The 22667-nt window shown below is 39.2% G+C and overlaps 1 protein-coding gene across 2 annotated transcripts in view; it reads left to right on the forward strand.

The window, feature by feature from the left end:
* The window catches only part of CSNK1G1 (casein kinase 1 gamma 1), a 176916-nt gene that overhangs the window by 39213 nt on the left and 115036 nt on the right, over positions 1-22667 (forward strand). For both annotated transcript variants that reach the window (XM_063089193.1, XM_063089195.1), the window contains exon 2: positions 21399-21795. In XM_063089193.1, coding sequence (XP_062945263.1) covers positions 21615-21795 — 181 coding nt within the window. In that variant the 5' untranslated portion in view covers positions 21399-21614. The remainder of the gene's footprint in view (positions 1-21398; positions 21796-22667) is intronic.

The following is a 22667-nucleotide window of genomic DNA, read 5'->3' on the forward strand; positions in this document are numbered from 1 at the left end:
ATTTTCTAAAACAATAAATTTTTTGTCATAATCTGTATTTGTTCTACAGTTAGCAATGAATTTTATAAGAACCATTGAAGAAATTGGGTGGGATTTATTTATAGTCTCAAGTCACAAGAGTATGCGGTCTTAGGGCAAACATATGTTTCTCTTTTTAGGGATTTTGGTCATCAGTATAGAGTTTTTTAAAGTGCAGTAGTGTAAATCAGAGGCTTTTGAGTCAGGTTGCCAAGTGTTGTGGTTCCACTGCTTCCTAGTTTTGTGTTCTTATGTTCCTTACTTGATTTTCTTATCTGTGAAGTGAGGATTATAGTAAAAATATTACTATCTCATAGGGTTGCAGAAGGATTTGATGAATTAATATATGTAAAGCATTTAGAGTACCTGCCACATAAGGGCACAATGAATTTTAGATGTTATGGTTGTCATTGTTCTACGGTGTGACAGATGTCTCAATCAAAGTGAACTATTTTGAGTTTTTTATTATGTCCTGTGAAGTGTATGTAGAGAATAGTAAAATCTGCCAGGAAAAGAGTGGCTTTGTATTAAGAATACTAGAAGGAATCTATTCTTTTTGTATTTCCATGTAAGCTATGAAGGGATAGGATAAGCAGATAATGACCCTTTGAAGGTAAGAGGGGAATAAATATAACTTTCTTTTTTTTTAAATGACCGGTAAGGGGATCTTAACCCTTGACTTGGTGTTGTCAGCACCACGCTCTCCCAAATGAGCTAACCAGACATCCCTATATAGGGATCCGAACTTGTGGCCTTGGTGTTATTAGCACCACACTCTCCCAAGTGAACCATGGGCCAACCCATAACTTTGAACATTCTAATCACATGGGTGAAATTACTTTTAAGAATAGTCAATGTTTAATAAATACTAAATTGAGACTGGACAAAAGTTAATAAAAGTAGAGTAGTGCTTTTATTTAGTGCCATAGAGTATGTGTTTTTTAAAAATTTATTTATTAAGGGCCGGCCCCATGGCTCACTCGGGAGAGTGTGGCACTGGTAGCGCCGAGGCCACAGGTTCAGATCCTATATAGGGATGGCCGGTGCGTTCACTGGCTGAGCGTGGTGCAGACCACACCGTGCCGAGGAGGGTTGCGATCCCCTTACTGGTCAGGAAAAAAAAAATTATTTATTAATATATATATTTTTTACATTCTATGATGTTGTGAAGCAGTTAGGAGGGAGGGGGAGAGGGGAAAGGGGAAGGAAATAGGATGGAAGGAGGAAGGAGAAAGGGTGGGGTTGAGGCCTGTGGCACCCCCCTCATTCACACAGGGAGACCAAGGGGCTTCCAGTGGTGCCTTGGACATTGCCAGGCTGGGTGCAGATGTCAGGGGGTGTGGATAAAGCCCCCACCACCCCAGCTTGGAAGCCCGGGGAACTTCTTGTGGCAGCTTGGTAGTTTTCGCTCGTCTGTGGGGGAGGGGAGGGCAGTGGCAGTGCCCAAAGCCCTCAGCCCCCACTGCCATGGCTCAGGAGAGCCCAGGGCACTTCCTGCGGAGTCTTGGTGGTTGTAGCTGGGCTGCTTGCATGTTGGGGTGTGGCCAAGGCGAGAGGCGCCCACCCTTGGGACTGATTGCAGGTGTCGGGGGGCATGGCTGAGGCCCCCAGCCCTCCCCCCTCTTTGACTTGGTAGCCAAGGGGACTTCCGGTCCTTCTAGGTATTATAGGTATTCTTGGTGATGTGAGACCTTTACTAGTTAATATCAAACTTTGTCTCTAGTTGTGGGTATTTTGGTTTTTCTTTCAGTTCTGTGTTGGGTTATTAGCTGTTCCCACCACTTAATCTCTGCACTGGACCTAATTTGTAGTCCTTTGCTTACTTCTAAAATGTAGGAACTGCCTGTGGAGACCAGCACTTGAGCTCTGTGGTTGAGCTAAATTGCTGCTTTGCTGATGATTCCCTGAGGAAGGCTTTTTGTGCAGCTCAGGTTTTAATGGTTGACATTATAGGTAGTTCTGGCTCTCATGAGATCCCGTACACCTGGGTTGTGTGGAAACTGGTCTGGGCCTGTGTCTTTGAGCAAACTGCTCCCCCTGCAGTTCTATATTCCTGACCAGTCTCCTCTGAGTGGTCCTACACTGATTGGGGGGCAGATCAGCTGTCCTTGCTGTGCCCCAGTGTTCTCCTGGTGGGCCCATCCCCCCAACTGCCCATGCTCCAAACACTTCCCATGGACAAACCATGCGCCTGTCCCTTGCAATGACTCGCTACTTTTTTTCAGTTGTTGTGGCTCCTTGCTCCTAAGTGGGTCCATGGGAACCCTATTAGTGGTCTTGCTGACCTGGGGGCCACCAAGGCCCTCTTCTCCCTTGCTGCCTCTAAGCAGCTTCATCTGAAGGGCACAGTTGTGCTTTTGCCAGCTCCTGCTCCGTGTGCTCAGGAGCTCTGGCCTGGAAGCAGCCGGGATTCAAAACGTCTCTCATCATGGCTTCTCCTGCCTTCATGTACTCCATAGGTCTCTGTTCCTCTTCCCCTGAGCTCTAGCAGCCCCAGCTTGGCTGTTGTTGCTTTTTAATAGCTGTAAATTGGTTGATTTGTGGGAGAGAGTGACACTAGGGACCGTCTCTTCTGCCATCTTGACCAGAAGCCACCTCTCAGTGCCATAATTTTGAACAGTAGCTCTTCAAGTTACCAATAAATACCACACAGTGGAACAGTGAAGACTCATTCATGACAAAAGCAAGAAGATAAAAGGATAATTCATTTTACATGGCTATAATTAAAATGAGTTCTGTCTTAAACTTTGGAATAACTATCTAACTTTAAAAACTTGTTTTGCATGTACCAACTAAAAGTATGGTATGTGCCTGAGAGGGAAAAGGTTTAGCCATTGCGCACACCTTTGGGGGAAAGAACCAAGTTACTTTTTGGCTAGTTCATGCATAAAACTAAAAAGAGAGAAATGAATATGTGAAGATTTATGTTATAATAAACGTTTATGCTCCAAGAGAGGAGAAAAACATGTTATAGAATAAGGATTTCAAAAGGCAAAAGATACTACTTAGGGTATTTCTGTTAAGAAAAAAGGAGTATAATAAAATGTTGCATAGATCTAAGTAGATCCTAGCAGGCACTCTTGTAAGGTTTGTTACTGCTTTGTGTGGTTTATCAATAGTGGGATATACTGAAAGAGAACACAAGCTTTGTGTCCAAAATCATTACAACCCAATTCCTCCTCCTCTCTCTCTACCCCCACTGGCTTTCTTGCTTGCTCAAGGAAAGTTTAATTATTTGGTCATTTCAAAATTGGAATCCTTTACTAATATTACTGTTAGGTCTTTGACCAGACACTTTTAACTGAAATTTACAGCGTCTGTGGCCTTAACCTACTGTAATATCAGAAGCAGCCACAGTCATGTCAGCCAGTAGCCCATGGACTTTTGGGAATTTCATGTGATGTATTATAGCCTTTTTCCTTTGTATTATAAATCCATTTGTTTGTCATATAAATGTTTTCATTATCTCATTGTGTAATAAGTTTTTATTTTGAATGCTCCTTTTTTCCTTGGAATGATACATTAAATTGTTCTTTTTTGGATTTGAAATCAAGAAGTGGGAATTTTCCCTTGAATAAACATAAATTAATTAAATTTATCTGGTTAACAATACTAATCATGCTTTTCTGAACTTCTTTGTAGAAAGCATTATAATTATTTCAGACTAACTTTTCATATTAAGACTATTTATTGCTGGGGTGAACAAGGTACTTTTTATTTTAAACAAGGTTTTTTGTTTGTTGTTTGTTTTCTCATTTTGTAAGTACCCATCCTTGTTTTCGGTATAATTTATGCTAAAGACTTTAAAAAACATATTTTACTTTAAGAACTTTAGACCAAAGTTTACAAACTGATGACTTAATGTTTAAAATTTATTTTCCAACATATAAAAACTGGGAGCTTTTATTCAAATTTCATTGTTTAGCAACTTCTGAAAAATCAGACCTGACAACATTGGGCCTGTATTCTTTTATTTTTATTAAAAATAATTTTTTTTTGCTGCTAGCTGGTATGGAGATCCAAACCCTTGACTTGATGTCATCAGTACCGTACTCTAACCAACTGATGTAACTTGCCAGCCTGGGCCTGTATTTTTATATGGCAAAACTCAGCAGAAACAGAGACATAGCTATGCCCTTTAGGTGGGATACCCACTATTCACTTTATCTCTGCACACCTTTCCAGTAGTCATCACTTATTGCATTTTATATCTGATTCTTCTCAGCATTGCAACCTCTGCTGTATTAATAAGTTTATTTCTTGATGGGAGCCTGTTTCAGTGGAATTATCTGGAGAATAAGAAAAAGCCCTGGTCAACTTAGTCATCACTCTTTTTTTTTTTTTTCTTTTCTTTTTTTGTAAAGCTTTTAAAACAAGCAATATTTCCCTTTCATGCTTTTATTTATTCAAGGGAAATGTATTATTACCTTTTATGTCTGTAACAGAAATACAAAGGAATAAACATGATAAATTCAGCTAACTTTGTTTTTTTTTTTTGTTTTTTTTTTTTTTTTTTTTTAATTTTATTTTGTCGATTCAGCTAACTTTGAAACAAGTTTACAATAATTTAAAATCCAAACAGGTATTGCTTCCTTAAAGCAATCAGCTCAAGAGGTTGTTTTTTCTAAATATTTTTTTAAAATATTTTTTCTAAATATTTTAAAAATATTTTTTCTAAATATTTTTAAAATATTTTTGAAAAAAATGATGGTATGTATTTTTTGAATATTCTCAGGGTTTCAGATTTTTATTCTTTTAGAGTGCATACATTTTAACAATAATTGAAAGGTATATGTAATTTGACAAGAAAATCAAATACACTAAATTTTATGTAGTGACAAGAAGTCAGCCTAAAGTCTGATGGGTGAGAATCTACATAAAACCAGGTTTTATCCATCTTCACAGTAAATTTGAACTTGGATACATATATCTACATTTGTGCAAAGTAAATTGTTCTCTGAGAAAGATGATGTTAATACCTGTCAGCCCTTCAACCTTACTCTTTTCCCAAAAGAATATAGAATAATGAATTAACAAAAAAGTAATAATACTAAAGCAAAAATAACAAAGAAAACTTTATCAGGGTGATGAAAATCATAACAACCCTAATTTCATGCCACAAATTTTGAGAAATCTCTTCCAGGAACACTATCATTTGGACCAGATAAAAAGAAAATCATTTGCAGATATCTTTTCGAAGAGGACCAAACACTGTTAAACCCCACATAAAGTTTGAAAACCCCTATTAATATGTCACAGGAAGAAGACAATTGGGTACATGATTCAATTGTATCTTGAGGCCACAACAGCAAGGCCAGTAAGGAAACTACGATTATATATTAATTTATATTATTTATTTGTAAAAATATTCATATAAATATATATTTTCCCTCCTCTTTCATAAAAGCCTCTAATGTCACAATCGGCTCACTTCTGCATGGAAGAAGTCCCTACCAAACTTAGAAGGACAAGATTTAGAGGTGAGGTCCAAAGGCAGGAGAGACAAGGCAGCAGTCCCATAAAATCCTTTTCTCAGCTGTAGAGCAGTTGCTTAAGACCCTAGCTCCCTGCCCATCCCTGTCAGGTGATGAAAGGAGTGAAACTGGAGAAGCTGATAGGTAAACAAACCAGAAAAATCAGTTGCACTAATTAAGGGCTAAAGATAGAGTTTGAAATCTCCCAGTTCAAAAACTATTTTTAAAACAGAAATGTGTTTTAGATAGATGAATTGTATTGTATGTGACTTATATCTCAATAAAGCTGTTTTAAAAAGACACAAATATGACTCCATGGAGAAATTTTGCCACAAAAGGAGGCATGAATATAGTATTCAAGTGATAAAGAACATTCAGTATGGGAAACAAAACAAATTTTAAGTCGCTTGAGGGAGGGAGAATTAGTCTCCCTAGCAAAAAAATTTGTAAACAATTTAAAAATTACTAAACACATTTTTTGTTTTTTTCAGGAGGACAGTTGTGAGGCCAGTGTACTTTTGACTCAATGGGGCTAAATGGGTCTTTTGGAAGTATGGCAGGAGAGAGAGAGTTCAGGCTTTGGATTTCTCTGGCAGGGTTTGACTGTGTGATCCAGTCAGTGAGCATAACTTCTCTGAGCCCAGTTTCCTCTATGAATAGAAATAATTGCCTTATACTAAAGGCAGGCACATCCAGGTTGTCTCCACTAAATAGGTCGCACAGCACCAGAGTCAATCATTTAAAAAATGTAAATGCCTTTTATAAACATAAATCCCCTTAAGTGTAAATGTCACTCCCCTGCTAAAATGGCTTCTCATTGCAATATCAGCAACCTATAAAATCCTGAATAATGGACTATTCCTATCACCTCCCCCTTCCCACTATAATTTCCCACCTCTCTGGTCTTCTTGCACCAAAAGCCTTTCTTTATAGGTTGTTACTCGCTCTATCTGGAAGCTCTGTTCTTAGCTTTTGATGAGGTTGGCTCCTTCTCATTGTTGAGGACATGTTTAAATGTGGTTTCTAATAAAAGTCTTACAAACCTATCTAAAACTCTCCCTTCTGACTTTCCCATAATGTTTATTTGAGCAGATCTTTGTTTAATTTGTAGAATGGTCCCAATTTGTAGTTCTTTTATTCTTGTTTTTGTTTGTAATGCCCCTTCTAGACTGTGAGCTCTGTGAGCAGAGGAACTGTATATGTTGAGTTCACTGTTATATCTCCAGTAACTATTCTAGTTTTAGGCACATAGGAGGCACTCACTAAATATTTGTTGATTAAATTATGAACACTGAAGAAATATAGGTGCTTGTACTTTTCCTTTTTGACACCTGGAAATTATTCAAACTTCTTCAGTAAATTGATGTCATTCTTTAAAGTTTATTTATATAGAAATAATATTTTTAAGTGCATGTGCTTATATCTGTATCTTTTTCTTTTTTTAAAACAATTCTTTAAGGGCCAGCCCATGGCTCACTTGGGAGAGTGTGGTGCTGATAACACCAAGGCCACGGGTTCGGATCCCTGTATAGGGATGGCCGGTCAGCTCACTTGGGAGAGCGTGGTGCTGACAACACCAAGCCAAGGGTTAAGATCCCCTTACCGGTCATCTTTAAAACAACAACAACAACAACAAAAATTCTTTATATATTTTTTCCCAGTACAAGATATGGTATGTTTCAAGTATGTTCCTTTTCCTGTTGGAGGTGTATTGAATGGAGGGAAGCTAATTGGTGTTGAGGCTGAGAATGAAAATGCAGATTTCTTGTCTTGGTCTTCTACCTCACCAACTTTGTGCCTATGTTAAATATGCTGTTTTTGCATGGCCTGGAAAAATACACAGGAGCTAAATATTGATAATGCCATAGGAAATCCTACATGTGAATACTTAGAATTGGATTTAAAACGAAACCAGTCTCATGGTCATTAATTTTCTTTTGATCCTCTTTTATGCCATCTAAAATGAGTGAAAATTTGGGTCATACTTTTCTGATGACCAGTGCCTTTTCTACCTTGATAACACTTTGCAGATAACTGAGAGGATTTAATTGTCATGATACTTGTAATTATTATGTTTTTCCTTCTTCTAAGAATGACGGCAGGAGTTATGTATGATCTCTGGGGTTTGGACAATTTTCAGTCTTTTGTTGAATCTGTTCTTTGGTGGAAAACCGAGACTGAGAACTCATTTATTCATTTATATATTCCTTTATTCAATGAATATTTTAGAACCTACTATGCTAGGCTATGCAAATAAAATGGTGAATGTGATAACCGTTTTCACTTTCACGGAACTAATACACAAGTGAATGAGCAATTACAGTGCACTGTTGATTAGTGCTATGGTGGGGTGCTAAAGGAGTATGTAAGAGGGGGACTGTAATTGCTTGTTTTGGGAAAAAGATGTTTAAAGTAAAAGTTAACTATAAGCAGGGCCAACCCCGTGGCGCACTTGGGAGAGTGTGGCGCTGGGAGCACAGCAGTGCTCCCGCCGCGGGTTCGGATCCTATATAAGGATGGCCGGTGCGCTCGTGGTGCGGCCGGTCACAAAAAGACAAAAAAAAAAAAAAGTTAACTATAAGCATAAGTTAACAATAATGAAGAACAGAGGTAAAGGCCCTTTGGAAGAATTTAAGTCAGTCTGGTGTTCACTAACATATAATGTAAGGGGAGGATTTAACAGAAATGAAGCTGGAGAGGTAAGCAAGTACCATATCTGGAAGGACCTCAAGCCACGTAAATGATTTTATTTTCCTCCTAAGGGTAGTGAGAAGCCTTTGAAGGCCTTCAAAATGGAAAGTGATCATACTCACATTTTTTTTTTTTAAAGAAAATCCCCCCTGGCTACAGTAGTGAATATATTGGTGTGGAAAGGTAAGGGAGTTGAGGGGAGAAACCTGGAAGCTGGGAAACTAGTGAAGAGATTTTGTTACCATCCCAGTGGAAGAAATGCTTTCTTTGCCAAGGTGGTATTAAAGAAGATGGAGAAAAGCTTATGGATTTGAGTGTTATTTAAGAGCTAAAATTGACAGTTCCTCTGTATCGTGTTTTGGTCATTAGGTAGGTAGTTAGTTCATTGAGATAACCCTAGAGAAGACAGGTTTGAGGTTTTCTTGGGGAGGGGAAAATGGTGGGAGAGGTGAGAGCCAAGAGGAGTTAGTTTAATTGGGACTTTTGAATTTGAGGTGTCTGAATTATCTACATTTAGGTAGAAAAATTGAATGTGCCCCTTAATCCCAACCTCAGGAGAGAGCTGATAGCTGGAGATGTAAATTAGGATTCATCAGCATGTAAATGAAAATATGATATGGGTGCTTCGAACAATGTGAAGTACCTGGAAACTGCCTTTTATGTAGTAGATGCTTAATAAATATTCTTTGAATGAATGCATGACTAGAAACCATGGGAGTGGTTTTGACTGAGAAGAGGGACACAGGCGTGGGCCAGTATTCTGAGGAAATGAAATAATTCAAGGGCAGGCTGAGTAAGAGGAGCCTCCAAAGGAGAGGAATGAAGAGCAGCCACGGAGGAGGAAAATCAGGAGAAAGTGACAGCATGAACTTAAAAGGGGGAAAGAATATTTCAGAAGAAAGAAAAGGACCACCAGTGTTAGGAGGTCAAGAAGATAAGGACTGAAAGTGTTCTTGGATTTACTTCAAGTTTGTGACTTACCTTGGGAGGGAAAAGGTTTCACTGGTTTAGGGGGATGAGCTTTAAAACCCAATTGCTGGTGTTCAGGAATGAGGAAATAGAAACGGTGAGTGAGGACAGTTATTATGAAGGGCCTATGGGTGGAGAGAGGTTGGTAACTGGACGGGAAATATTGAGCAAGGGATGGGTGTTGTGTCTTATGTTTTTAATGGGAAGGTTTTGAACATGTTTAAGTGCTGATTACAGGAAGACAGCAGAAAGGAAGGGGATAAAGTTACAGGTGAGAGAGAAAATGCAGTGAAGTTTATAAGTTATTTGCCTTCGGCAGGAGGCACCTCTCTCCTTCCTATTTGAGACAAAAAAAAGGTAAAGATAGGTAGTTTTGCAGGCCTGTTTTGCTGATTTGATGTTAGAAAATTCAGGAATTTTCATTTTACCATTTTTTTTTCCCCATTAACTGACAAGATAAAAAATGTAATTACTAAAGTAATACACGCTTGTTTAAAATTATAGTGCAGGAGTATAAAATAAAAATGTAAAAGTTTCATTCTTTTCCTTTAAACCCTATTCCTCAGAGGTTAACTGTGGTTAAATTTCTTATGTATTCTACTGGACTTCTTTCTAAGTATGTGAAAACATATATCCATACGAGGGAGTTTGTAAAAAGATTCAATATTAATTTTCTTGTTTTATTTTTTTCAATAGGATCATACTATTACTTTGCAACAGTCATTTTTCTTTTTCTTTTTTTAGAATTTATTTATTTATTATTATTTTTTACAATCAAAGATGTTGATGCAGAGCAGTGAGGTGGGTAGGGAGACAGAGGCGGGGCTGGGGGGCGGGGCTGGCCCATAGCCGGCTCCTTCACAGGCCTGGTTGTGGTGGGTGGAGGGATGTGGTTAGGGCCCATGGACTACCCCCACTCTGGCTTGGGAGCCTCAGGGCATTTCCAGTGGTGGCTTGGTTGTTGCTGGGTTGGATGTGGAAGTTGGGGGGGGCATGGCTGAGGCCCTGGCAAAATTTTGATATTAACCGGTAAAGGTCTAACACCACCAAACAGTACATATAAAACCTAAAAGAGCCAGAAGCTCCCAGGCTCCCAAGCTAGGGTTGAGGGGAGCCTGAGGACCTCAGCTTGGTTGTCGCTGGGCTGGATGTGGACATGGTGGGGCGAGGGGAGTTGAGGCCCTCAGGCTCCCCTCATCCTAGCTCAGGAGCCTGGCGGGCTTCTGGCTCTTTTAGGTTTTATAGGTGTTATTTGGTGGTGTTAGACCTTTACTGGTTAATATCAGAAGTTTGTCTCTGATCTGTGTGGGTTTTTTGTTTTTTCTTTCGGTTCTGTGTTGTATTATTCACTGTTCCCATCACTTAAATTCTTCACTGGAACTAATTTGTTGCCCTTTGCTCACTTCTAAAATGGGAGAACTTACTGTGGGGACCAGCACTTGAGCCCTGTGGTTGAGCTAAATTGCTGCTTTGCTGCTGATTCCCTGGGGAAGTCTTTTTGTGCAGCTCAGGCTTTAATTGTTGACCTTTTCAGCACTTCTGGGTCTTGTGAGTTCACATACACCTGGGTTGTGTGGAAACCCGGTCTGGGCCTGAGTCTTTTCAGCAAACTGTGCACCCCTGCAGTTCTATATTCCTGACTAGTCTCCATTGAGTGGTCCTGTGCTGATTGGAGGGCAGATCAGCTGTCCATACTATGCCCCAGTGTTCCCCTATCTCCCCCAACCCTGCACTCCAAACACTTCCCGTGGGGCAGGCCATGCACTGGTCCCTTGCAATGACTCACCGGCCTTTGAATGCTCCTTTTTTCAGTTGTCTGTGGCCCCTCACTCCTATGTGGGTCCACAGGAACACTGTTAGTGGTCTTGCTGACCTGGGGGCCACCAAGGCCCTCTTTTGTCCTTTGCAGTCTCCAAGCAACTTCACACAAAGGGCACAGCAGTGGTTTTTGCCTGCTCTTGCTCCGTGTGTGTACCAGGGCCAGTCTTGAAATGGCTGGGGCTCAAAACAGAGTGGTCCCTTCTTTCTCTCTGTCTAGCTCTGCCGGTGGCTAGGGCTAGGGCTGGGTCTGGAGCTCCCAGAACCCTCAAGCTCATTCACAGACTGGGTCACAAACCCTTCATTTGCCAGGCTGGGTCACCAGACCCCTTCACGCAGGTCTTTAAGCTAGGCACCCTGCCACACTGTCCTTGGAAGCTTCAGTTCTGTAAAAACGTGGCCGCGCAGGGCGGGCACCCGGGGCAGTAAAACACTGGTCAAAGCAGTGCTGCTGTACAGGCGCACTCACTCCACCCACACACAGTGTTTACAGAACCACCCCTATCTGGCCCTGAGGCGAGGGGAACCTGACCAAATTGTTCCATTTTCCCAACACTCTCCTTGTTGCTTCTCCCACCTTCATGAACTCTGTAGGTCTCTCCTCCTCTTACCCTGAGCTCTAGCAGCCCCAGCTTGGCAGTCTTTGCCTTTTTAATAATTGTAAATTGGTTGATTGTGGGTGAGGGTGATGCTGGGGACTGTCTATTCTGCCATCTTGATTCATCTCTCTGCAGCAGGCATTTTTCACCTGATAATATCTTTGGTTTTCTTTCCAAAGCTGGAACACATAGACCTACCTTTTTTCTTGTTAACAGTTGTGCACTGTTCCACAACATGGATATACTGTAATTTAACTATTCTTCTAGTCATGGATGTTTAAGTTGACTCTAGTTTCTTGCTATTAAAAATAATACTCAGTGGATGCCCTCTTAAGTATAGTAGGGTCAGATTTTACTCAGGGTTTGGTTCTCAAGTCATCACAGATTAACAACATGTATAGTCACATGTACTTTTCAGAAACACATATTTTGTCTTCTAGATCCAGGGTGGTCAGCTTTTCTTCCAACATTGGTTCAGATTGCTGTTTGTTTAGTTGAACACCAAATGAAGTTGTGCATTCCAGGGCTATATGGTATGAAATACACATATCTTTAAACGATAAAATTACATTCCTTCTTGTGAAATTCATATACAGTGACAGCCCATGTGAACAGAGTCTGAGGAAACAGTATTCATTTCTTGTATTTATTGAACCCTGAGCCATTTCCTCATTGGGCATAATGGTGGATGAGATTGGGCTGTACAATTGTTTTTGTGTTTTTTTTTTCCCACTGAGGGCATAAGGTTGATTTGTATATGACATGACTCTCTTATATATTTTAGTGCACTTTTCCTGAATTTCTGTAGTTATTTATACGTTGTTCAAAATGGGATTTGAAAGTTAAAGGAATTATTGCTAAATCTTACTTAAATTTTTAAATAGATGGTACAGTTATCCTCCAAAAATGTTGTGCCGGCCCACACCTTTTTGAATAGTGGATGTGTAACTTGTGACTTCTATTTCCTATGTGAAATAGAATATCATTTGCTAAGGATAAGAGACTGATAGCAGAACAGGATTCTGGTGAGTTAGGAGACCACATATTTGTATTAGTTGTGACATCTTTCTCTACCACTACTCAGCAGAACCCAGGTGTGGGTACATAGAAGGCCAGTAGTTAGATTCATTTAGGATAGGGGCTTTGGCAGAATAGTGAGTGAAGTGATAGATTGTGGAATCTAAGCAGGATGGTGAAGAAAGTGAAGCCTGGAATAGTCTGCTGGAAAGCTGAGGGCTCAAAAGTTGATGAAATTACAAAACAAGTGTAATGAGAGTAGATGAGTGAGAGAGCTGCAAGGTAGATAAAATTAGCCTGTCACTACGTTTTACTTCAGCCTCTTTTTTTTTCTTTAAGAATGGACAGCTCTTCTAAAAATGTATAGCTGGTGTAACAAACTAATTTATGAGAATGAGATTAGCTCTTTTCACTGAAAAAGTAAGAACGTTGGAGATGTAAACCCAAAGACATTAATTTTATTTTAATTTGCTTTTTTAGTTGTAGGATCCAGTGATTACCAGAGAACAATATTATAAAGAAATAACATAAAAAAACAAGTATTACTGATTGAGTAAATGATATTTTCTGTGCCTTTTTGGCAAGTACAGTACAAAAAACATTTTTTTCCCTGAACCATTTGAGAGTAAGTTGCTGATAAGATGTCCTGTAAACCCTAGTATTTTAGTGTGTATTTCCAATATAACGACAGTATATCTAATTTTCAGATTCCATTTAAGTTTTTCCAATTATCTCAGTAATGTGCTCTATAGCAAAAGATCCACTTCAAAATCATAGTAAATATTTTAGGAAGAGGTACTTTAAGACTAAAAATATCCCATTTCTAATCAGACTTTCAATATATTCTATTATATCTGTGTAAATTCTTGGCCTATTATTTTATTCAGTGAGTTATAATATTTTGCTGTTATTTTTTTTGATATTCAGATTTGATCAGTAGGAACCCCTACAAGTTAGCTCCTATGTCTTTTTTCTTTTTTTTTTTTTTTCACAGCTGGCCAGTACAGGGATCGAACCCTGGACCTTGGTGTTAGCAGTGCCATGCTCTGACCAACTGAGCTAAAAGGGCCAGCCTCTCCTATACCCTTTTGACGTTTTCCCGTTATTCGTTGATCAGTTTCTTATTTTCATATTCGAGGCTCATCTTGTATTCTATCTGCCTCAGTTCTGAAATCAGCCATTTCTTCAAGTAACCTTGGCTCTTTTTACTTAGAAATGATATTTTCCAGATGTGCCCTGTTAGTGTATAGAGCTAATAATTATTTTGTTGCTATATTTATCTGTCATATATGTTATGTATGTGTGTGTTTACACATAAAAGAAAATATGTGTGTGTGTGTATATATATAAAAATCATGAGTTTTCACTGTTAACTTCCAATGCCAATCCAACATTACATGGTTCATTCTAGTTTTCGTAAGACATTTGACCATCATTGTCTTCGATATATTTACCTGTTTAATCATTCTGCCTGTATATAACTAATCTCCCATTCCACCTCCACACACTCTTCACACCACTTGGGTTCTTACACCCCTTGCCAGACTATGTCTTCTACATGGAGGCTGCCCTCACTTTCTCTGTGCTCCAACACACCATGCTGGATTGTGCTTTTCGTGCTTGCGCTCTGACCTCCTGTGCTGAGCTCCTCACCCCTGTTAGGATCTGACATTCTGCACTGGCCTCCCCATCCCTTCCCTACTCCATAGACTTGTGCATTTTTGTATATAAGGTACATACAGGGAAATAACACAGATCTTAAGTGTACACTTTGAGCTTGTTTTTTAAAAATAATTTTATAACTTGTTTTTTATTTTAAAGTATATTTACAGTTCATAACAGTATGACATTATAACTGTCTTGATTTATCTTTTTGGTGGCTGGCCAGGATGGGGATATGAACCCTTGACCTTGGTATTACAAGGCTGTAGTCTAGCCAACTAAGCTAACCAGCCAGCCCTGATGAGTTTTTATAAACATATATATATATATATATATATATATATATATATATATATATATATATGTATCTGTGGATGTTCATCAACCTAGTGACCCCTTCCATTAAATCCTCACCTTTCTATAGTCAAACACTTCTGGTTTCCTTCACCATAGTTTAGTTTTGCCTGTTCTTGAACTTCATGTAATTGGAATAACTTATAATGTCTTAATGATTGTGGCTTTAAAGTATATCCTGAAATTAGATAGATGTGTTATCCAACTTTCTTTTTTGTTTTTTTACTTTTAATTGTGGAAAAACACATAAAATTTACCTTCTTAAACATTTTTAAATGTGCAGGTCAGTATCGTTAACTATATTCATGTTATTGTGCAATGGCAACTTTTTCATCTTCCAAAACTGAAACTCTACACCCATCAAACAATCCTGATTTTCCTCTTTCCCCAGTCCCTGGCAACCCCAATTCTACTTTGTGGTTCCATGATTTTGATGACACCAGATATCTAAGTGGAGTCATACAGTATTTGTCCTTTTATATGTGTGTGTGTTTTAAGATTGTCTTGACTATTCCAAGCCCTTTGCTTTTCTATATATACTTTTTTATCAGCTTGTCAATTTCTATAAAAATCCTACAGTGATTTCAATGTAGATTGCATTAAATCTGTAAATTTGGGAAAAATTGACATCACAACTATATTGAGTCTTTCAATCCACGAACATAGTATCTCTCCATTTATATAGATCTTTAATTTCTCTCAGCAGTATTTCATAGTTTTGAGCATAGATGTTTTATACATGTTTTGTAAAATAGGTTCCTAAGTACTTTTAGTTTCTTGGTGCTGTTTTAGATGGAATAATAATTATTATTTTAACTAATAGACTTTACTTTTAGCTTTTTAGGAACAGTTTTAAGTTTACAGAAAAATTGAGTAGAAAGTATAGAGTCCCCATGTACTTACCGCCTAACACCTCCACTCCCATTTACCCCTATTATTAACATCTTGCATTGGTGTGGTACATTTGTTACAGTTAATGAGCCAATATGATACATTATTAACAATTAAAGTCCATAGTTTACATTAGGGTTCACTCTGTGATGTACATTTTATGCATTTTGATAAATGCATAAGGATATACCATTACAGTATCATACAGAATAGTTTCACTCCCCTAAAAATCCTGTGCTCCTCTTATTCATCCCTCTGTCCCTCCCTCCCTCAAATCTCCAGCAACCACTGATCTTTTTACTGTCTCCATAGTTTTGCCTTTTGCAGAATGTCATATAGTTAGAATATAGTATTTAGCCTTTTCAAATTGGCCTCTTTCACTTAGTAATATGCATGTAAGGTTTTCCCATGTCTTTTTGTGGCTCTATAGCTCATTTATTTTTTATCACTGAATAATATTTCATTGCATGGCTATATCACACTACTTATTGCATTTATATAGTTTCTCTCCTTTACTCATTTTCTTACTGGGGGGAAAAAGTATAAATAATATAGGAAATATCAGATAACACAAGAAATGATATAAGCATATGTTTTGTTTTATACTGCTATCCTTAGAAGCCATTTTTTTAAGATTGAAGTTTCACGTAATGTTTACTTTGGGTATTCTGTTTGACCTGGTTCTTGAGCTAACTTTTGCACATGTTATCTACTAGTAATTATAAATAAACCATTTAATATCCTTGTGAAATGGAAACCCTAACTAGCCTATGGTTAATACAGATAAATTTAAATGAATTGATACTAACTTGTTAAATGAATTCTTGGAGTTCTCTTTTATTACTTTTATTACTTCGTGTAAATATTAGATTATGTTTTGCACATGTTATCTACTAGTAATTATAGATAAATAATGTCCTCGTGACGTGGAAATCCTAACTAAGCTATGTATTAACACAGGTGAATTTAAATGAATTAATACTAGCTTCTTGCTAGATGAATTCTTGGAATTCTCTTTATTACTTTGTATAAATATTTGATTATGTCACTGGGAATCTGTTTTCTGTTAGTTAAACAAGACCATCAGAACTATTACTTAATTTTTTAAAGTACTAATTATGTGTAAGAAACTAAAGGAGATATAACAAGGTCATTAACTGTAAAGGCTTTTAATCAAATAGTTTAGAGTACATATAATTATAATATGGTACATGGTAGGTGGCAAATGAATGATATAGACAGTGATGCTGCAAGTATTAATGGTGAATTGCTTACAGAGGTTTCACAAATGAGGTAAGATATGAGTCAGGCCTTAAATGCAGATGGAAGAGTTAAGAAGCCATTCTAAGTATTAGGCTAAGACATGAATGCTCCTGTTTATGTAATAGCATTTTAATACCTTAATTTAAATAGGTAGTTGATATTGAAGGGTCTCAAATTACAAGCTAAAAGGTTTGTAATTGAGAACCAGAAAATAGTTTTGAGCAGTGGTGGGGATAAAAAAATTTTAAAGTTTTATTAAAACTTAATTATTCAGTTACTTTTATTTGTTTGCTTATTTTTCGAGGCAGCTGGCTGGTATGGGGATCCAAACCCTTGACCTTGGTGTTATAAAATCGAGCTCTAACCAAACTTTGATTCCTTCAATGAGAGGTGCCATATAAGTAGTATTGAATATTATTCATCCAAATATAGATTAGACAATGCTAATGTCCCATGGGTAGATTAGGAAATTAACACATTAACTGTGAGTTGTTGCCATGTTTGTGGGAGGTGAAGTGGTTATAACACAAGCAGGTGTTACAAATATCTTTTTCCCAGCTGAATGAAATACTTGGCTTTCTGCAGGTTTCTAATCTCGCAAGTACGGTACATTCTTCTAATATATATGTGCAAGTATACACGGATAATGGGCGTTGTGTGTGATTATTCCATCTAACGTTACATGAGTCTAAGTGCAATGCGAAAAGTTAATGAGAAACATTATTTTAAAAACTCCATCCATTAGAAAAACAAAGTTAACAAATGAAAAATATGAAGAGAAATAGACAAGGTAGTTCAGTTTTCAAACCTTATGAGAGAGGGTATTATACTAGTGATAATTCAGGAAAATTTGAGAGTTAGTTGAATGCTTATAAATTGACTGAATGGGCTAAGACACATACTGTTTCTGTTCTCAAAACAATTTATAATATAAAGTAAGAAAGTATAGCTGACAGTCTCTGTAAAGCTAGGGCTGGGGCTCACAGACCCCTCAAGCCCGTTGCACAGACTGGGTCCACCAGACCCCTCACACGCAGGTCTACGAGCTAGGTAATTGGGAAAGATTCCGGGAGCTGTTGGCGTACCACACGAGCTCAGTCCTCAGCTTCTTCAGTGGCAGCAGCTTACAGGTCTGGTAGGTTACAGGTCCGGCGGTGGGGGTGGCCTTGCAGAGGGTCCCGGGGGCACTAGCAGCAGCAGCAGTAGTGGCCTCCCCATGCTCTACCCCCCGGGGGGACATCCCGGGGGTGGGAGGCGCTGTGGATCAGAGACATTCATCCTTTATACTTAAGTCCATAACCCAGGACTCCGGAGTGCAATGCGCAATTACACTAGATTATAACCAAGGAACACCTGAGTGCCCGTGCCTATTTATGTCAAACGCTCGGCAAGATTCTGAACATCTGAGGGGCCCTGACCATTTTCCTATATTTTCCCAGCAGTCTCTTACACATAGATATACTACCAACAGTTAAGATAGAACTATCTAAATGAAATATCGTCAATTTTATTTCCCTTTTCTTTCCAATGTTGTTTGAGAGATTTGGGTAAAAGACAAGGATAATCAGGGGATATTGGATGCAGGTGGAAAGAAGAAAGGCTGAGGAGAAATATGAATTTGTAATGTTGTTTATATAGGAAATTCAGTAATTGCTGCTCTTTGTCTCATCACCCTTATTTTTCTTCTGTTACAGAACATATATTATAAATGTAAATCTATTGTTTCCTGAATTCAGGGAAATATTTTATTGATGAGTACATTGTAGAAGCCTAATGTTATTATACAGTTTTAATCAAAGAAAACAAACAGAAAAGATGGAAATAAGCAGTTTGTTTTAAATATTATCAAGAAACAAGCCAGCAGATTATACTCTTGATTATGTGCCCACTTGTACAGTCAGCTCATAGCTGTGTAGGGAATTAAAGGAAGCTTACAGTCTAGACATTTTTGCTCTATTGTATAAACTGTTGGAGGTAATAATAACTAAGCAGTTGTTCTCATTCTCTTCCTTCAAATTTTAAGGAAAACTAGTTACGAAAGTGAAACATAACTATGTGTTTAGTATGTGATTGGTGATACCTATTTTCTAAAATTTATGTTATTTTTTACATTCTAAGATGTGGAGCAGTTGGGGGAAGGGGGAAAGAGAGGTTAAAGGGGAGAGGGATAGGGTGGTAGGTGGAGGAAGGAAAGGAGGGATGTGGTCAAGGCCTGTGGCACCCCCCTCACTCTTGCAGGGGAGTCCACGGGACTTCCAGTGGCAGCTCCGTTGTGGCTGGACTAGACGTGGACTTTGGGGGAGCGTGGCTGAGGCCCTTACCCCGGGGCACTTCCAGCTGTAGTTCAGTTCATTGTCGGGCTGGATGCAGATGTGGGGGGGCATGGCATGGCTGAGGCCCTTGGGCTGCCCCCCACACCTTGGTTTGGGAGCCAGGGAAGCTTCTGGTGGTGGCTTAGTGGTCATTGCTGGACTGGATGCGGATGTCAGAGCGGCATGGCTGAGGCCCTTAGTCCCCCACTGCCCTGGCTCAGGAGGCCAGGGCACTTCCAGTTGTGGCTTGGTGGTCTTTGCTGGGCTGGATGCGGATATCAGCGAGGCATGGCTGAGGCCCTCCCTCTCCCCACCCACCCCCCAGCTTCAGAGCCCAGAGCGATTCCGGTGGCGGCCTGGTGGTCATTGCTGGGCTGGATGTGGACATCGGGGGGGGTTGCAGTTGAGGCCCTTGGTTCTCCTCACCCCAGCTCTGGAGCCCAGGTGGCTTCCGGCTGTGGCTTGGTCATTGCTGGGCTGGATTTGGATGTCAAGGGGGCATGGATGATGCCCTGGACCCTCTCCCCACCCTGTCTTGGGAGCCTAGGGGGCTTCTGATCCTTCCAGGTTTTATAGGTCTTCTTCGGTGGTGTTAGACCTTTACTTGTTAATATCAGAAATTTGTCTGTGATCTGTGGGTTTTTTGTTTTTTCTTTCAGTTCTGTGTTGGATTATTTACTATTCCTACCACTTAAACTGTGCACTGGAACTAACTGTTCTCATTTGGTTACTTCTAAAATGGGGGAACTTCCTGTGGGAACCAGCATTTGAGCCCTGTGATTGAGCTAAATTGCTTCTTTGCTGCTGATTCTCTGGGGAAGGCTTTTTGCACAGCTCAGGCTTTAAATTGTTGACCTTTTCAGCACCTCCAGGTCTTGTGAGTTCACATACACCTGGGTTGTGTAGAAATTCTGGTCAGGGCCTGAGTCTTTTCAGCATGCTGCACCCAATGTAGTTATATTCCTGACCAGTCTCCACTGAGTAGTCCTGTGCTGATTGGAGGGCAGATCAGCTGTCCATGCTGTACCCCAGTGTTCCCCTGGTGGGCCTGTCTCCCCCACCCCCTGCACTCCAAACACTTCCAGTGGGACAGGCCATGTGCTGGACCTTTGGGATGACTCAGCTGTCCTCTGAGTGGTTCCTTTTATCAGTTGTTGTGGCCCCTCATTCCTATGTGGGTCCTTAGGAACCCCGTCAGTGCTCTTGCTGGCCTGGGGGCCACCAAGGCCCTCTTCTTCCCTGCAGCCTCCAAGCAGCTTCATAGGAAGGGCACAGCTGCAGCTTTTGCCAGCTCTTGCTGTGTGTGCTCACCAGGGCCAGCTTTGAAGTCATCAGAGCTCAGAATGGTCAAGGAGTGGTCCTTTATTTCTCTCATGGTGGCTTTTCCTGCCTTCATGAACTCTGTAGGTCTCTCCTCTTTCCCTTAATTCTAGCAGCCCCAGCTTGGCAGTCGTTGCTTTTTTAATAGCTGTAAATTGGTTGATTGTAGGAGAGGGTGACACTGGATACCATCTATTCTGCCTTCTTGATCAGAAGCCTTTTGTCAAGGATACGTGGATTATCAAATATAGCATCAAAATTGTCTCATTGTAAACTTTTATGTTAGGTTCAGTCCTGAATTGGGACACTCTAGAATTCTGATAAGGAGGAGTTTTATGTTTAAGATTTTTTGTGTCTTGGCTTTATTGTCACTTTGGGGTTCTGCAAAGCATCTCCTTCAGGCACTCTGTCATTGCATTCTCAGTCCATAGTGAAAACTAGACCAAAAGCTGAGCTTTCCAAAGCTTTAGTCTAGGACTGAGTAACAATAGGATTTTGGAAGTTCCCTCATAGAAGTTGTCTGTGTTGATCAGTTACTATTTTGATTGCATGGTTGCTGCCAGTGCTTGGTAAATATGGGGATGAGGGAGAGGGGCAGTGAATAGCCCCATTTCTGGTAAGTTCTGGTCAAATTAAAGGAAGAGGTCAAGCTTTTACTTGTTCTCAGTTTATTTAACTTGGCTTTAGTCCCACCATATCTTTCTGTTAGCCAGTGATGAGAAAAGCAACAAACAGCTTTTTTTTGGTTATTTGTACATTACTAGAAGAAATCATTTTAAAGGCTTGTATGTACCCTTAGCTTCCATGGTTTGCAGCCTACTGAACTTATGTTACCACATGAATAACTAATCCAGATGGCTAAACTGTTGGAGGATATAAAACCAAAATCCATTTCAGGAAGCTATCCACTCTGCTCATCTTTGGATAGTATCCATTCTAATTAGTAGTGACTTTCTCAATTTTTTTTAAAATTTAACTTTTAATTTCATGTTTTCTTGATTTTTACCTAGGTTAAAAAATGTCCTTCTATGCTTGACACCTACAGACCACATGTTCTACAGGAACTAATCAATGGTTTTTCCTGGAGAGACATCAGAAACATAAGATATGGTGCCAAAAGAACTCCTTACCTTTCTCTGACTATGGTTTATTTGGACATACTTTTCTATTGAAGAGAAGTATACAAACCGAGGCTACTCGTACAGAGACTCTGTTCGTGTAAGATCATGGACCATCCTAGTAGGGAAAAGGATGAAAGACAACGGACAACTAAAGCCATGGCACAAAGGAGTGCACACTGCTCCCGACCATCTGGATCCTCAACATCCTCTGGGGTTCTTATGGTGGGACCCAACTTCAGGGTTGGCAAGAAGATAGGGTGTGGGAACTTTGGAGAACTCAGATTAGGTAAGAACTTGGTTATGTCAATGGCTTCCACTAACAATAATAACAGTTGCTATAATAAGCTTTGGTGTGTTTCAAGACAAGCAGTTTATAGTTTTATGAGAAATTTCTCTTAAGTAGGACCTGTTATAAGAAAAAGACTTTGTGAAAGGTGCTATAGTCATTATCAGTTATAGCTGTTCTCCAAGGTTCATCTCTATGTGTGATAGGCTTTTACATACTCTGCCAATTCTGAGATTTCATGATGTAGGTAGATATGCACACAGATACCAATAAAATGCAGATTCTGATTTAGTAGATATTAAGTGGAACCCAAAATTCTGCACTTTTAACAAACTCCCAGGTGATGAGATATTGGTGGTCCTTGAATCACACTTTAAGAAGGGAGTAAGGCCTTACTTTAATTCAGACTCTATCTCTGAAAGAGAAGAATAAATCCTTATTTATAATACCCACACTTAGTCTGCAAGCATATATATCTTGTTTAGAGAGGTTTTCCAACAGATATGTTGTTTGCATTTCTTCTCAGAGTTTCCAATGTTAGGATTGAGTGAGAATTCCAAAGAGAAATTATGCAATTTTATTTTCCAAACAAGGAAATGGATTTTCTATTTCAAGTATGAATTTTTGGGTGAAATGATGAATAATGATAAAAATCAACTAGTTTGAAGATGTGAGATTGGGAAGAAGGTACATTGAGTATATAGTACTTTATAATGGCCTTTGCTAGGTGAGTGTTGAAGAGAAAATGAAAGACCTTATAAATGTATGAAGTTGGAGATCAGCTTGGAGAATGTGAAAAGGAACACTTTCAGACTAACATGTTTTCTTTTTTATTATAGCTTGTATCAGTCTGTTTTGTGTTGCTATAACAG

This window comes from Cynocephalus volans, chromosome 3 (genome assembly GCF_027409185.1).
Source record: "Cynocephalus volans isolate mCynVol1 chromosome 3, mCynVol1.pri, whole genome shotgun sequence".
Classification (NCBI taxonomy): Eukaryota; Metazoa; Chordata; class Mammalia; order Dermoptera; family Cynocephalidae; genus Cynocephalus; species Cynocephalus volans.